This window comes from Bufo bufo, chromosome 2 (assembly GCF_905171765.1).
Source record: "Bufo bufo chromosome 2, aBufBuf1.1, whole genome shotgun sequence".
Taxonomy (NCBI): Eukaryota; Metazoa; Chordata; class Amphibia; order Anura; family Bufonidae; genus Bufo; species Bufo bufo.
This window is the reverse complement of record NC_053390.1, coordinates 634,736,333-634,753,175: the sequence shown is the minus strand read 5'-3', so window position 1 is coordinate 634,753,175 and position 16,843 is coordinate 634,736,333. Positions and strand designations below refer to the sequence as shown.

Sequence of the window (16,843 nt, the reverse complement as noted above, 5' to 3'; positions counted from 1 at the left end):
GATTAGCGGTGATCCCATAGGTGTGGTACAAAAACATGACGTGAACACAGGCTAATACAATAACTCCCATTATGGGAAGAGGAACACATTCGACTGACAGTAGTGTATTTACAGCTACAATTACTTGAGCTAATTTTATTTGCCTCCAGATTTCCAAGGATCCTTCAGGTAGTTTTACCTCTGCTCTATAACATTTTCATACTTCTCTTAGGCCAGGCATGCTCAACCTGCGGCCATCCAGCTGTTGCAAAACTACAACTCCCAGCATGCCTGAACAGCTTACAGCTATCAACCTACAGTAGGACGTGGTGGGAGTTGTAGTTTTACAACAACTGGAGGGCCGCAGTTTGAGCATCCCTGTCTTAGTCTATACCCATGGAAGCCTAATTAAATGCATTTTAATGTGAAACTATTAATAACATTGGCTCATTTCATGCTTTGAGTCACATATTTCCCTAACGTGTGGTATAACCACTAGCACATATTAGATTTTTAGTTTTGTGACGTATATACCAATTATGAGTAAATGCCATCACCATGAGGTAGACTACAATTTCACAAGGTCCTCCTTTTTTCTCTTTGGTTATAAAGCTATATATTTTCCATATTTCCCTCTTGTTCTGTCTATATCCAAGTGCCATTGTACATAAGAGTGATGAGCACTGTGACTCCAGGATCAGTCATAACCTACCTGTTTATCAAGCCTTGCCACAGAGGACCCTGCATACAAAATAGCAGGCAAAATTACAGAAGGCAAAGGACACCAAAATTGCCAAATGCCATACCAGATGTCTCAGTAGAAAAGTCAGCACATGCATAACATATTCTAAAATTGTCTAAAATTCCAAAAATGATTATATAAAGCCATCATGTTAGCCTCCCCCCTTATCCTAGTACAATGTGACGTATTTTAGTCAGCAGGTTGAGGTGGATATATTTGTCCAGGAGACTGTTAGTGATTCCCGTCACGGACATGATCAGGAGCAGAATCAGTGCCATCTTGCTTACAGAGAATCCCTTTAGCCTAGTGGAAAAGGGACAAAACGAGAATTAGCCTTATCTGATACACCGGGCATATATTGGAAAATGACAACTGTCCAGAACTGTCTCTACAATTATAGCATTCGATCGTACGGTAAAGTCAACAAAATGTAAAGAAAATTGCAAACTACTGAAAATGCTTAAATGTGCCTAAAATAAAAATAATATCAGTTTGTTACCAAAAAAAGCTGTAACAGAAACCAGATAAGTAGAAGTCAGTTTTCTTATTTAGCAGCAGTTCATTCTCCGATTTTTTATATGTATTATAATTATTTGTATGTATTTAACATGTATTTGTCAATCAGATTGATAATTTCCGTGGATCAAAAATGCTATAGAAAATGCTTTACACAAACAGACAAAGGTGAAGACAGACTTCAGTTTGTCCCCTGTTGATAAATCAGGTTCAAAGACTATATTAACTCTATTTATGCCTAATATACCATATTGGCCCAGATTTACTAATATGTCTCCACCTAAAGTCTGTCTAAAAAGTGGAGCTTATTTGCGAAATTAGCACAACTAGGGTTTCTACAATTTGTTTCTAACTTGCTCAGGGGGTGCGGCTTAGCTGAAACGGCAGAGCTTCACAGGAAATAGTCCAAGATGCACCATTTTATGACAAACATGCGCCATAATTCTGCCATAAAATTCTGTCTCAAAGTAAGCCAACAAATATTTGGTATAGAGTTAGGAATTTCAAGACATGCACCAGATTTATCATCCAGCCTGGTCCACTGTGATTAATCTGGTGCAGGTCTAGACAGCCTGTCTAAATTCACGCCATTTATAGGATTAGGATTCTGCCATTGTGCGTCTGGCTTTAGTACAGATGTAGGAGAGCTAAATGAAGTTTGTCTGACTGCGCAAGAGCTATTCAGATATTCTCCCATAGAAGCAATGCCTCCATAATACGGTATGTGTTGGTGAAAGAAGCCTCTGTATGAAATTGTGGGCCTGCAGAGGAATAGTAAGGCCCTCTGCATCTCTATGGCTGTACTATTATGTGTTACAGTCATGTATTACATTTTATCTCATTAATGAAATGTAAGTATGTAGAGGAACAAAGGTGTTCTTTTTTAGATGTTGCAGCAGCCTTCCTGTAATGACTATATACGAGGCCTTAAAGGGGTTCTGCAGTTTGTTTAAACTGATGATATACAGTTGCAAGAAAAAGTATGTGAACCCTTTGGAATTATATGGATTTCTGCACAAATTGGTCATAAAATGTGATCTGATCTTCATCTAAGTCACAACAATAGACAATCACAGTCTGCCTAAACTAATAACACACAAAGAATTAAATGTTACCATGTTTTTTTTGAACACACCATGTAAACATTCACAGTGCAGGTGGAAAAATTATGTGAACCCTTGGATTTAATAACTGGTTGAACCTCCTTTGGCAACAATAACTTCAACCAAACGTTTCCTGTAGTTGCATATCAGACGTGCACAACGGTCAGGAGTAATTCTTGGCCATTCCTCTTTACAGAACTGTTTCAGTTCATTATATTCTTTGGATGTCTTGTGTGAATCGCTTTCTTGAGGTCATACCTCAGCATCTCAATCGGGTTGAGGTCAGGACTCTGACTGGGCCACTCCAGAAGGCGTATTTTCTTCTGTTTAAGCCATTCTGTTGTCGATTTACTTCTATGCTTTGGGTCGTTGTCCTGTTGCAACACCCATCTTCTGTGGAGCTTCAGCTGGTGGACAGATGGCCTTAAGTTCTCCTGCAAAATGTCTTGATAAACTTGGGAATTAATTTTTCCTTCGATGATAGCAATCCGTACAGGCCCTGACGCAGCAAAGCAGCCCCAAACCATGATGCCCCCACCACCATACTTCACAGTTGGGATGAGGTTTTGATGTTGGTGTGCTGTGCCTCTTTTTCTCCACACATAGTGTTGTGTGTTTCTTTCAAACAACTCAACTTTGGTTTCATCTGTCCACAGAATATTTTGCCAGTACTGCTGTGGAACATCCAGGTGCTCTTGTGCAAACTGTAAACGTGCAGCAATGTTTTTTTTGGACAGCAGTGGCTTCCTCTGTGGTATCCTCCCATGAAATCCATTCTTGTTTAGTGTTTTACATATTGTAGATTCGCTAGCATATGCCAGAGACTTTTGTAAGTTACTTTTATAACCCTTTCCAGCTTTATGCAAGTCAACAATTCTTAATCGTAGGTCTTCGCAGAGCTCTCTTGTGCAAGGCATCATTCACATCAGGCAATGCTTCTTGTGAAAAGCAAACCCAGAACTGGTGTGTGTTTTTTATAGGGCAGGGCAGCTGTAACAAACACCTCCAATCTCATCTCATTAATTGGACTCCAGTTGGCTGGCACCTCACTCCAATTAGCTCTTGGACATGTCATTAGTCTAGGGGTTCACATACTTTTTCCACATGCACTGTGAATGTTTACATGGTGTGTTAAATAAAAACATGGTAACATTAAATTCTTTGTGTGTTATTAGTTTAAGCAGACTGTGATTGTCTATTGTTGTGACTTAGATGAAGATCAGATCACATTTTATGACCAATTTGTGCAGAAATCCATATAATTCCAAAGGGTTCACATACTTTTTCTTGCAACTGTATTCTCTGGATAGATCATCAGCAATTGATCGGCAGGAGCACCGCGGCCTTCTCACTGTTTACCGCAGGCCCAGTGACGTCACGACTAGTATCAATGGCCATTTAAGTGAACAGAGCTTTCTATATGGTATCCAGCTTATTACTGGCTTACTGTTCCCACTGCTAAAATAAACAAAAGTTCTTAAATACAGTGATTTTCAAAAGGCAATGCTGCTTGATTTTTCACCCCAAAAAAATCTCCATGCCACGTTTGTTTATACGATGCTGCCCAGTAGTTTGGTTCAGGTCGAGCATGGGTGGTTGATACCAGCCACCATCTATAGCAGATATCCTCTTTGTGTTGTACAATGAGATGGCACACTGCACATGGCGGTCATGCACACTGCTCTCAATGAAGCAGCTGTTCCTCAGAAGCACAGAAGTCTCACCCATCACCAATGGTAATATCTCATAAAAAATAAAAAACAACAACATAAATATATATTTTTATCCCCATATTTGTCACTACTGGTCACTTCCATCCTGGAGGAGAAGTCAAGTGCTTACGAGAAATGTGGTTATTTCCCACAAGCAATCAGAGGTCACGTGGGCAGCACTGAAGGACTGTGTACCACACACTGAAGAGAGAGACAGGATCAGGAGCCAACACATTGTGTTGCCAATGTGAAAACTGGAGAATTTCAAGATTTTTTTATGTGGATGGCCAGATAAAAAGCACCAAGATTAAAAGAAAATATGTTTATAATAAAAACCTGATTTCGGCTACTTTCACATCTGTGTTGTGCTGTCCGGTTTTGAAATCCGGCACAGGCTCTCAAAATCTCAGCACAACGCTTCAGTTTGGTCCCCGTTCATTGTCAATGGGGAGTAAACTAAACAAACCGGCACAGAGGGCACCAGAATGCATTCTGTTCCGGTATTTTGCGTTCCCATGCCGAACACAGAACTTCTGCACGCAGCGTTTTTGTGTGTGGCATGGGAAACTGAAGAAGCCGGATCCGGTACCAAGAACCATGTAAGTCAATGCTGTCTGATCCGGACACGAAAAAAACTGATCAGGTGCCCATTGACTTTCAATAGTTTTAGTGCCGGATCCGCTTTCTTCATTTTCAATATAATACAACCGGTTCCATTCAGAATGGATGCAGCCGGTTGTATTGTTATAACCAAAAGCGTTTTGCTGTGGTTTTGAGAACCCATGCCAGATTTCAAAACTGGATAGAAAAAGCGTAGATGTACAAGTAGCCTTAAATGTAATTTTATGATGGTCACTCCATGTAGGATAATGCAATAGGTTTACCCGCAGTACTAAGAAAAACCACAGTGACATAATGGGGGAGATTTATCAAAATGGTGTACAGGAAAACTGGCTTAGTTGCCTATAGCAACCAATCAGATCACAGGAGCTGTGAAAAATGAAAGGTGGAATCTGATTGGTTGCTATGGTCAATTTAGCGAGTTTTTCTTTACACCAGTTTTGATAAATCTCCCTCAATGCGCTGGGATATCACAAACTCAGCTTTGCTTCGTCTGTTCATGTACTTGGATCGAAGGACAGGCAGTAGAAACAAATCATTTTTTTCTAGGGAGCAATCAACAGGGGAAATAAAATGGCTGCCGCCCTATTAGTACACACAAAACCTGTCCTAATCACACAGGAGGACAAATTACTTCACAACACTGAGCTATAGTCTGTCCTTTCTGTACTTCATGTCTCCTCATGATCTCCATTCCTACAGAGATTCAGCTAAGGTTCTTATCATCTGTATTCAGGATCATAATTCCTAACAAGTAGGAAAGAGCTGTCTCAGCCTCCTCTATCTCAATGTTGTGAAGTAACTTGTCCTGCTCTGTAATTAGGACAGATTTTGTGTCTGCTAATAGGATGGCGGCCATTTTGTTTCTCCTAATGATTGCTCCCTAAACAAAATGAGCCATTATAACTAATGAAAGGTATTTGGGAATATATTTATAATAAAGTAATATTTAAGTATTTTAATTTTCTAAATTCCTGGAGAACCCCTTTAAGCTGTAAAGATGCTTAGTCTATAAGTCCCTTCAGCAGCAAAGGTATAATTCCTCTTTAACCACTTTCCGTCCGCCCATAGGATATAAACGTCCTATGGGTGGATCTCTATTTCTGAACGCACGTTTTAAAACTTCCGTTCAGAAAGTGCAGCTGCACGCTAATCGTGCAGCTGCTGATCGGGTTGCCCGCTGTCAGTGACAGCAGGGCAACCCAGAGAGAAGGCAGGGACAGTTCCCAGGTGTCCCTGCCTTCTGGATCGCTGCATACACAGTGCTCACCGAGCGCTGTGTATGCAGAGCAGGAAGCGCTATGCGCTTCCTGTTCCGGCCCGGCGGTCATGTGACCGCCGTGACCGGAGAGTGCAGGGGCTGTGTGAGGTCTTTCAGAGACCTCGATCAGCCCTGCTCTGAGGCTGTACAGCGCAGAATTATGCTGTACAGCCTCTCTGGGGGGGTGTATTTCCCCTGTAACTGGGGACTCAGAAACTACTATGACAGCCCCAGTTACAGGAGAAATCAACAGTGAAAAAAAAAAGAAAAAAAGTGAAGCAAATGTATGACCTTATGGGGGACAAAAAGTGTAAATAAATAAATAAATAAATAAAGGGTTGAAAAAATAAAATAAAAAAAGTTTCACATGTAAAAAAAAAAAAGTCCCCAAGTAAGGAATAAAAAAAAAATGTTAAAAATAGAAAAAATAAAATAAAATAGACATATTTGGTATTGCCGCGTCCGTAAAAACCAGCTCTATAAAAATATCACATGACGTAACCCCTCGGGTGAACACCGTAAAAAAAAAAAAAAAAAACTGTGTCAAAACAAGCAATTTTTGTCACCTTACATCACAAAAGGTGCAACACCAAGTGATCAAAAACGCGTATGTCCCACAAAATGGTACGAATAAAACCGTCACCTCATCCCGCAAAAAATGAGCCCCCAAGAAAATCTCTCAACAAATAAAATAACTATAGCTCTTAGCACATGGAGACACTAAAACATCATTTTTTTGGTTTCAAAAATGCTATTATTGTGTGAAAGAGAAACAAATAAAAAAAAGTATACAATCTGCTCTATAAAAATGTCACTTGACTGAACCCCTCAGGTGAACGCTGTAAAAATAAATAAATAGAAACTGTGCTAAAACAACCAATTTTTTGGTCACCTTGCCCCATAAAGTGTTATAATGAATGATCAAAAAATCATATGTACCCAAAAATAGTACTAATAAAACTGGCACCTTATCCCCTAGTTTCCAAAATGGGGTCACTTCTTGGGAGTTTCTACTGTAAGGGTGCATCAGGGGGCTTCAAATGGGACATGGCATCTAAAAACCATGTGGAGTTCCTTTTCTTCTGCGCCCTGCCGTGTGCCCATACAGCAGTTTATGACCACATGTGGGGTGTTTCTGTAAACCGCAGAATCTGGGTAATAAATATTGAGTTTTGTTTGGCTGTTAACCATCGATGTGTTAAAGAAAAAATTGGATTAAAATGGAAAAACTGCCAAAAAAGTGAAATTTAAAAATTTGATCTCTATTTTCCTTTAATTCTTGTGGAACGCCTAAAGGGTTAACAAAGTTTGTAAAATCGGTTTTGAATACCTTGAGGGGTGTAGTTTCTACAATGGGGTCATTTATGGGGGTATCCACTATGTAGGCCCCACAAAGTGACTTCAGACCTGAACTGGTCCTTAAAAAGTGGGTTTGGGCAATTTTCTTAAAAATTTTAAGAATTGCTTCTAAACTTCTAAGCCTTCTAACGTTCCAAAATGATGCCAACATAAAGTAGACATATGGGGAATGTTTAGTAACAAATATTTTATGAGGTATCACTTTCTGTTTTAAAAGCAGAGAAATTGAAATTTAGAAAATTGCGAATTTTTCAAATTTTTGGGTAAATTTGGGATTTTTTCATAAATAAAGGTGAAATATTTTGACTCAAATTTATGACTATCATGAAGTACAATGTGTCACGAGAAAACATTCTCTGAATGACTTGGATAAATAAAGGCGTTCCAAAGTTATTACCACATAAAGTGAGATATGTCAGTTTTGCAAAATTAGGCCTGGTCAGGAAGGGGGCAAATGGCCCAGATGGCAAGTGGTTAAGATTGGTAAGGCAATTTTGCTAATGCATTGTTGAGCATGAGATCTAATTTATTATAATATGTCAATAGAAGATAAAATATGAGCATATGAAAAACAGATCACGTGACCAGATTTTACCTCACAATTGGTTTAAAAGAACTGAACTTCTCTCACTGAAACAGTAAGAACCTGTAGCTGAACAGCCTCCTCTGCCCATTTTCAATTTACTGTTTTACACCAGATGGATTTTTTGGTGGCTGCAGAGGTTTTTGGAGACCGTGCCAGGGAAAAGGTTTCAGTGTTATCGTAGCCCTTGACAGAAAAGATATTTAAAAAATGGATACAAATGGAAAGGCAGACATTTGCATCAATTTTACATAGATTTCAATGTTAAAAAAAGAAAAAAACTTCCGCCACTGTCAATTTTCTTTTTTCGCTGGACACAAAAGCATGGTACACTCCCTTTTTTGTCTGCTTAAGGGTCCATTCACACGTCCGTTGTTTCTTTCCTGATCTGTTCCGTTTTTTGCGGAACAGATCTGGACCAGATCTGTACCCATTCATTTTCAATGGGTCCTGAAAAAAACTCAGACATTGAGCTGTCCGATTTTTTTCAGGACCCATTGAAAATGAATGGGTCCAGATCTGGTCCAGATCTGTTCCGCAAAAAACGGAACAGATCAGGAAAGAAACAACGGACGTGTGAATGGACCCTAACTATGTATATATACTGAGCAAAAATATAAACGCAACACTCTCGGTTTTGCTTCCATTTTGTATGAGCGGAACTCAAAGATCTCAAACATTTTCTACATACACAAAAGACCCATTACTCTGAAATATTGTTCACCAATCTGTATAAATCTGTGTTAGTGAGCACTTCTCCTTTGCCGAGATAATCCATCCCACCTCACAGGTGTGGCATATCAAGGTGCTGATTAGACAGCATGAATATTGCACAGGTGTGCCTTAGACTTCCCACAATAAAAGACCACTCTGAAATGTGCAGTTTGATCACACAGCCTAATGCCACAGATGTCGCAACGTTTGAGAGAGCGTGCAATTGTCATGCTGACTGCAGGAATCTCCACCAGAGCTGTTGCCCATGCAATGAATGTTTATTTCTCTACCATAAGCCGTCTCCAAAGGCGTTTCAAAGAATTTGGCAGTACATCCAACCGGCCTCACAACCGCAGACCACGTGTAACCACACCAGCCCAGTGTATGTATTATTTTTTTTACATTGAAATCTATGTAAATCTTTATACTGTATTTCTCTATAATATGATGGAACAGAATAACACAGAGTAGCGATACAACAGTGTGAACAGGGCCTTCTTTATATTCAATATTTTAGGTCATTTTGAATCCAACTTACCTGCCCTTAACAGATTGAACATATCCATAAAAGTAGAGGTGCCGTCCGTAGATGTATAGTAAACCAAACAGTGAGGCTAATTCTGAAACAAAAGTCATATGCTCATCATATCAACTATGTATACACAGCTTTATGAAGACATGTACTGTCATTTTTCTGCTTAGGCAATGAGAATGCATTTTTCTAATACGCACAGTATTCTTGCCCGTAGAGATGGCTTAAATGTTAAAAATAAAGGGGTTTTCCAGGATTTTGATACTGACGACCTATCCTCCGCATAGGTCATCAGTATCTGATTGGTGGGGGTCCCACATCCAGGACCCCTGCCGATCAGCTGTTTGAGAAGGCACTGACGCTTTTGTGTGCGCTATGGCCTTCTCGCAGCTTACCAAACACAGTGCCATACAATGTATAGCAGTTGTGCCTGTTATCGCACTCAGCCTCATTCACTTCAAAGGGACTGAGCTGTGATACCAAGTACAGCCACTATACAATGTACGGCATTGTGCTTGGTAAGCTGCAAGAAGGCAGCGCACTCACAGGAGCGTCGGTGCCTTCTCAAATAGCTGATCGGCGGGGGTCAGTGTGTCAGAACCCCCCTGATCTGATCATCAGTTATCAGTATAAAAATCCCGGAAAACCCCTTTAACTTTTTGACTAAAATATTTTTACAGTCAATTCTACCATTGAGAATTAGATGTCTGATTCTGCTGCCCTCCTTTTGTTGTAAGTATGTTAATATAGTTACTATAGGTTACATTGACTATTCTTTATTGCTATTATTATAATTAATATTACTATTATCACGCTTACATTAGATTTCTACCTAAACTAGTTCTCAAAAGCAAATAGAAATATATTTAGAGAGGACCTGTCACCTCTCTTTGCACTAAAAAGATTAAAACGGATTAAATGATTAAAACGACCACGCTTGGCCCGGGAAACACGACCCCCGTGTTGGCTGCATATCCCAGACCAACAGCAGCTCCCCTGATCCGAACTGACTGCCTCATAGTGATTTATTATACAGTCAGTTCCTATCTGATCGCACAGCTATCGTAGTAGTATACCAACTCTAATTAAGAAACAGGAGCAGGCAGGTAATGAGACATCAATAAACTAAAGGCAGTAAGGAAACTGTATGTCGCTGTTTGCTTGGATAACCTCTTTATCTTGGTCTAGAGGTCTTGGACTTTCCAGAGACAATCTAGTCATTTGTGGACAGCATCTGCATGGAGAATGGTCATCTAATGCCGAACAAGCTTGCCATTATGCTATATTATACAAATGACTAATTTATCTTATTAAACCAAACTAATGAATTACATACAATATGAAATTGTACAATATTTAAGCAGCTCATCCCATTCAATCTTGTTAATTTTTTTAACAGTCAGTTAGACATAGGAAAACACAATCCCCTAATAGTAGACATTTACTGTATGTGTTCCTTAAAATCCTATACATATATAAAAACACTAACAAAACATCATTTAGGAATGGTTGCAGAAGCTGAAATAGTAGGAGGTGCATTTTGCTACGTTTGCATTTCACTGTCATTTTTATAGAAATTACCTTGATTAAAGAACCAGCCTGCAGCCCAAAGATCGACCAAAAACATTGCATAGAATTCAATACAGTTTTGTCTGCAAAAAAAGGATATAGTTATATAGTTATAACACTGATCTGTATAATGTGTTGTCAACTTTCAGTAATAATCAATAATTAATGTATCGACTCCCCAAAGCGCTGACAGGGAGATATTCAGTTGTCTCATGCACTGAAAGGGATTTATCTGGGTTCTAGATAGTAACAAGCTATCCTCAGCCAGAAACAACACAGTGGACTGTGCCAAAAGCTGACAGCTCCTCTGTGTAATGGTCATGGGAGCTGAGCTGCAGCAACCTAGCACAGACACTACACGGTGGACAGAACTGACCGCTTCCAGCTCCATCTGCTGTGTTATTTCTGGCACCTGCTGAAAACCGCTGATCAGTGAGGGGTCCCAGTTGTTGGACCCCCATTGATCTGATATTGATGACATCCTAAGAATTGGTCATCATCAATATACAGAACCCAGACAACCCCTTTAAGCAAATAAATAAATGAAGTCACAGTGACCTATACACTGTATGCAGTAACGTATTACTGAGCAATATAAGGTAAATATTATTCACACAATACAGTTTTTTCTTACTTCTATCAAGAATCCTCTTCTACCATATGACAGTACTAGACACAAAATGTCCTCATTTGACCAAAACAGATTCTCCAGTTTGTAAACCTCCCAAGTGTCCTCTTTTGGAGGGACAGTCCCTCTTTTTGACCCAAAGCCCCCAGCCCCCCCCCCCCCTCCCTTTGCATGACCAGAAGTTGTCAACTTTACTGGAGAAGAAGAGAGGTGACTGCACTATTACTGTTCTCCAAATGCAAGATCCTGAAGACCCAACCAGGGATAGTGGAAGGACTGCATGGAGAATGGCACAAGCATAGCTAATGGGAGCAGAAAAAATACAAATAAGGGGATCTGGGTGGACTAAAGGAGATATCTGAGAAACAGTACAACATGCAACATGGAAAAAGCAAAGTATTGACATACTAATAATAGTAATTAGTACTTTTACACAAGGATCAATTTTTTTTAATAGAAATACCCCATTAAACCATATAAAACCATATTGTTTTATAACAATTGTGAATGTTTCTTGTTTTATTACCACCATAAGACATTAAGATATTATTTGCTAATCAGACCATGACTGAAGTGTTTTGACTATTGCTTTTATTAATCTACAGTTTAGTGGTAGTCTGTTAGGGCAAAAATAGGGAGACAGGATCTGGATCAGTGTTGGTTACGTATACTGTTATGGAGACACAATAGCCTTTTACCATTGGTGTACTTGCTGTGCTCATGTTTTATATTTAGTGCCAAGAACAGCATCAGATCCTACACTGTGATATGAAGAAAGCCTTTCCCAAAGCTTTCCTAGGAAAAAGATTTCCAGTTCCATCCTTGGCTTGAGCTGTAAATTTAAACTGTACAAGCCCTAAGGAGATCTGAGATCCCACCTTTCACCCAGGTGAAATAAAAACAACAATGACCTAGGGGTATTATGTAGGGTAATGGCAATTTCTTCTATTTTGTTAGAAATATCTTTAATTAAAATCTTTAGAATATGACCATATATACTGTACAGTACTGCAGCAGTCACGTGTTGTCCACATGTCTTCACCGCTGCAGCCAGGTAAATAGAGCCCAGCCAGGAGAACCAGAGTAGCGCCATGGAATCTGCCAGGTACTTACCACTTCTTTCTTGTAGGCAAATCCTGAGGGTAGTCCAGTTTCCTCCTGAAACCGAACAACCCCTTTACGAAACACAGGGAAACAAATAAATCTAAACAAATAAATTCTAGCTTTAACTTTAAAAGATGGCGGTAAATTATCCCATTCAATGGAGCTAATCCATAAGGGGCCACTTGTTGTGGCTTCCATGGCAAGAATGACCATGCTCATTCTTATTTTTTCTCAACATAGTTTCAAAATCCACAGTCTGAAAATTCTGTACATTATGATGGCACAATTTCTCATTGTAATCTAGGGGCACTTAACGCTACCTGTCATGGATTTTGATGAACTGCACCTAAATCAGTGTGAGTGTACCCTTAGGCCCCATTTATGTGTGTGTGTTTTTTGCCAACATCATTTGACACAGATGTCACACCAAGAAGCCGCCGGCAGCAGCGCAGAGTCTGCCTCCCATTGTTTTCAATGGGAGACTGTGCTGCACTTTATGGGGCCAGGCTGGTGTTTACCACCTTGACCATGCCAGGAAAGGAAAGGACATGACCTCTCTTGGTGCAGTGTCCAGATGGGCATTGCTGGAATCTACTTATCCATATGTGGTTTAGTTCCATTCAATCGGGTTAAACCGCCAGTGAGCCAGCAGCATTGAATTTGAATGTGCTGCAGATTTTGGTTTTGCACTAGTCCACAGGTAAGTGAAGCTATTTCCTAATATTCACAGAAAGCAAGAACAGCCACAAGATTTATTATCAGCAAACCTGACATAGAATGAGCAGTTGAAAATTATTAATATGTCATCTCAAGCATCGTATATACTAAATACATACTGTGCTCTGAAGGTTCTCTCAAACTCTGGGTGTCCACTGACAGCTGGAGGTATCACCTTGTGCTTTATTCTGGATTTTCCTACCAGGTTGGCAAAATATGCTGCAATTAAATAATATAAAGGTTAACAAAGTGTAACGTTTTATGCCATTTCATCTGATGGTCCCACTCTGTGCAGTCATGCATTGGCTTATGTTTAGAAAACAACATAACTACATGTAAGGCCAAGGGCCACATTTCTCCGGGTCACCAGGAAAGACTGGTGCTATCACATTTCATGATTGCATTTCTCTCCGAAGAAGGCAATTCTATTTGCGTGCATTGTTAATTTAGCATATACAGTACAGACCAAAAGTTTGGACACACCTTCTCATTCAAAGAGTTTTCTTTATTTTCATGACTATGAAAATTGTAGATTCACACTGAAGGCATCAAAACTATGAATTAACACATGTGGAATTATATACATAACAAACAGGTGTGAAACAACTGAAAATATGTCATATTCTAGGTTCTTTAACCCCTTAAGGACACAGCCTTTTTACACCTTAGGACCAGGCCATTTTTTGAAAATCTGACCAGAGTCCCTTTAAGTGCTGATAACTTTAAAACGGTTTGACTTATCCAGGCCGTTCTGAGATTGTTTTTTCGTCACATATTGTACTTCATGACACTGGTAAAATGGAGTCAAAAAAAAAAATTTTTTTGCACCAAAAAATACCTAATTTAACAAAAATTTGAAAAAAATTAGCAAATTTCAAAGTTTCAGTTTCTCTACTTCTGTAATACATAGTAATACCCCCAAAAATTGTGATGACTTTACATTCCCCATATGTCTACTTCATGTTTGAATTGTTTTGGGAATGATATTTTATTTTTTGGGGATGTTATAAGGCTTAGAAGTTTAGAAGCAAATCTTGAAATTTTTCCGAAATTTACAAAAACTCAATTTCTAGGGACCAGTTCAGGTCTCAAGTCACTTTGCGAGGCTTACATTATAGAAACCACCCAAAAATGACCCCATCTAAGAAACTACACCCCTCAAGGTATTCAAAACTGATTTTGCATACGTTGTTAACCCTTTAGGTGTTGCACAAGAGTTATTGGCAAATAGGGAGGAAATTTGAGAATTTCATTTTTTGGTCTAATTTTTCATTTTAACCCATTTTTTCCACTAACAAACCAAGGGTTAACAGCCAAACAAGACTGTATCTTTATTGCCCTGACTCTGCCATTTACAGAAACACCCAATATGTGGCCGTAAACTACTGTACGGCCACACAGCGGGGCGTAGAGTGAAAGGTGCGCCGTTTGGTTTTTGGAAGGCTGATTTTTATGGACTGGTTTATTTACACCATGTCCCATTTGAAGCCCCCTGATGCACCCCTAGAGGAGAAACTCCCTAAAAGTGACCCCATCTAAGAAACTACACCCCTCAAGGTATTCAAAACTGATTTTACATACGTCGTTAACCCTTTAGGTGTTGCACAAGAGTTATTGGCAAATGGCGATGAAATTTGAGAATTTCATTTTTTTGCCTAATTTTCCATTTTAACCCATTTTTTCCACTAACAAAGCAAGGGTTAACAGCCAAACAAGACTGTATCTTTATTGCCCTGACTCTGCTGTTTACAGAAACACCCCATATGTGGCCGTAAACTACTGTACGGGCACACAGCGGGGCGTAGAGTGAAAGGTGCGCCGTATGGTTTTTGGAGGGCTGATTTTGCTGGACTGTTTTTTTGGCACCATGTCCCATTTGAAGCCCCCCTGATGCACCCCTAGATTATAAACTCCATAAAAGTGACCCCATCTAAGAAACTACACCCCTCAAGGTATTCAAAACTGATTTTACAAACTTTGTTAACCCTTTAGGTGTTGCACAAGATTTAATGGAAAATAGAGATACAATTTCAAAATTTCACTTTTTTGGCAGATTTTCCATTTTAATATTTTTTTTCCAGTTACAAAGCAAGGGTTAACAGCCAAACAAAACTCATTATTTATGGCCCTAATTCTGTAGTTTACAGAAACACCCCATATGTGGTCGTAAACAGCTGTACGGGCACATGGCAGGGCGCAGAAGGAAAGGAACACCATATGGTTTTTGGAAGGCATATTTTGCTGGACTGTTTTTTTTGACACCATGTCCCATTTGAAGCCCCCCTGATGCACCCCTAGAGTAGAAACTCCAAAAAAGTGACCCCATTTTAGAAACTACGGGATAGGGTGGCAGTTTTGTTGGTACTAGTTTAGGGTACATATGATTTTTGGTTGCTCTATATTACACTTTTTGTGCGGCAAGGTAACAAGAAATAGCTTTTTTGGCACCGTTTTTTTTTTGTTATTTACAACATTCATCTGACAGGTTAGATCATGTGGTAATTTTATAGAGCAGGTTGTCACGGACGCGGAGATACCTAATATGTATACAATTTTTTTTTATTTATGTAAGTTTTACACAATGATTTCATTTTTAAAACCAAAAAAATGTTTTAGTGTCTCCATAGTCTAAGAGCCATAGTTTTTTCAGTTTTTGGGCGATTATCTTAAGTAGGGTCTCATTTTTTGCGGGATGAGATGACGGTTTGATTGGCACTTATTTTGGGGTGCATATGACTTTTTGATTGCTTGCTATTACACTTTTTGTGACGTAAGATGACAAAAAATGGCTTTTTTTACACCGTTTTTATTTTTATTTTTTTACGGTGGTCATCTGAGGGGTTAGATCATGTGATATTTTTATAGAGCCGGGCGATACGGACGCGGCGATACCTAATATGTATACTTTTTTTTTATTTATGTAAGTTTTACACAATGATTTCATTTTTGAAACAAAAAAAATCATGTTTTAGTGTTTCCATAGTCTAAGAGCCATAGTTTTTTCAGTTTTTGGGCGATTATCTTGGGTAGGGTATGATTTTTGCGGGATGAGATGACGGTTTGATTGTTACAATTTTGGCGTACATGCGACTTTTTTGATCACTTTTATTACCTTTTTTGGGAAGTAAGGTGGGCAAAATTTCAATTTCATCATAGTTTTTTATTTTTTATTTTTATGGTGTTCACCGTTCGGGTAAAGTAACATGACCGTTTTATAGATCAGGTCGTTACGGACGCGGCGATACCAAACATGTGTAGGGAATTTTATTTTTTTCATTTTTTATCAGTGATAAATGTGTTTTTTGATTTTTACTTTTTTTTCACTTTTATTCACTTTTTTTTGACCCAGACCCACTTGGTTCTTGAAGATCCAGTGGGTCTGATGTCTGAATAATACAGTACAGTACAATATATATTGTTCTGTACTGTATTTTACTTACACTGAACAGATCTATGCCATTCAGCACAGATCTGTTCAGCACCATGGACAGCAGGATGCCTGAGAGGCGTCCTGTTGCCATGGGAACCTTCCCCGTCTGCTCAGTACTGCTCAGAACTTCGCAGACGGGGAAGGGTAAGGAGGGGATCTCTCGGGGGGCTCTCTGGGGGCTCTCTCCCTCCCCATCGGGGGGCTGCAAAGGCACAACAGCCCCCCGATGGGAGAGGGAGGGAGCTCCCTGCGCTGTTAACCTTTTCCATACAG

The 16,843-nt window shown here is 39.4% G+C and overlaps 1 protein-coding gene across 1 annotated transcript in view; it reads right to left on the bottom strand.

Annotated features, from left to right (window-relative positions):
- The window catches only part of LOC120989987 (microsomal glutathione S-transferase 2-like), a 39,401-nt gene continuing 22,558 nt past the window's right edge, over positions 1 to 16,843 (bottom strand). The window contains exons 2-5 of the mRNA XM_040418472.1: positions 13,260 to 13,359; positions 10,704 to 10,774; positions 9,129 to 9,210; positions 1 to 1,024 (exon numbers count right to left, since the gene is read on the bottom strand). Of these exons, the coding sequence (XP_040274406.1) occupies positions 886 to 1,024; positions 9,129 to 9,210; positions 10,704 to 10,774; positions 13,260 to 13,359 (392 nt within the window). The 3' untranslated portion in view covers positions 1 to 885. The remainder of the gene's footprint in view (positions 1,025 to 9,128; positions 9,211 to 10,703; positions 10,775 to 13,259; positions 13,360 to 16,843) is intronic.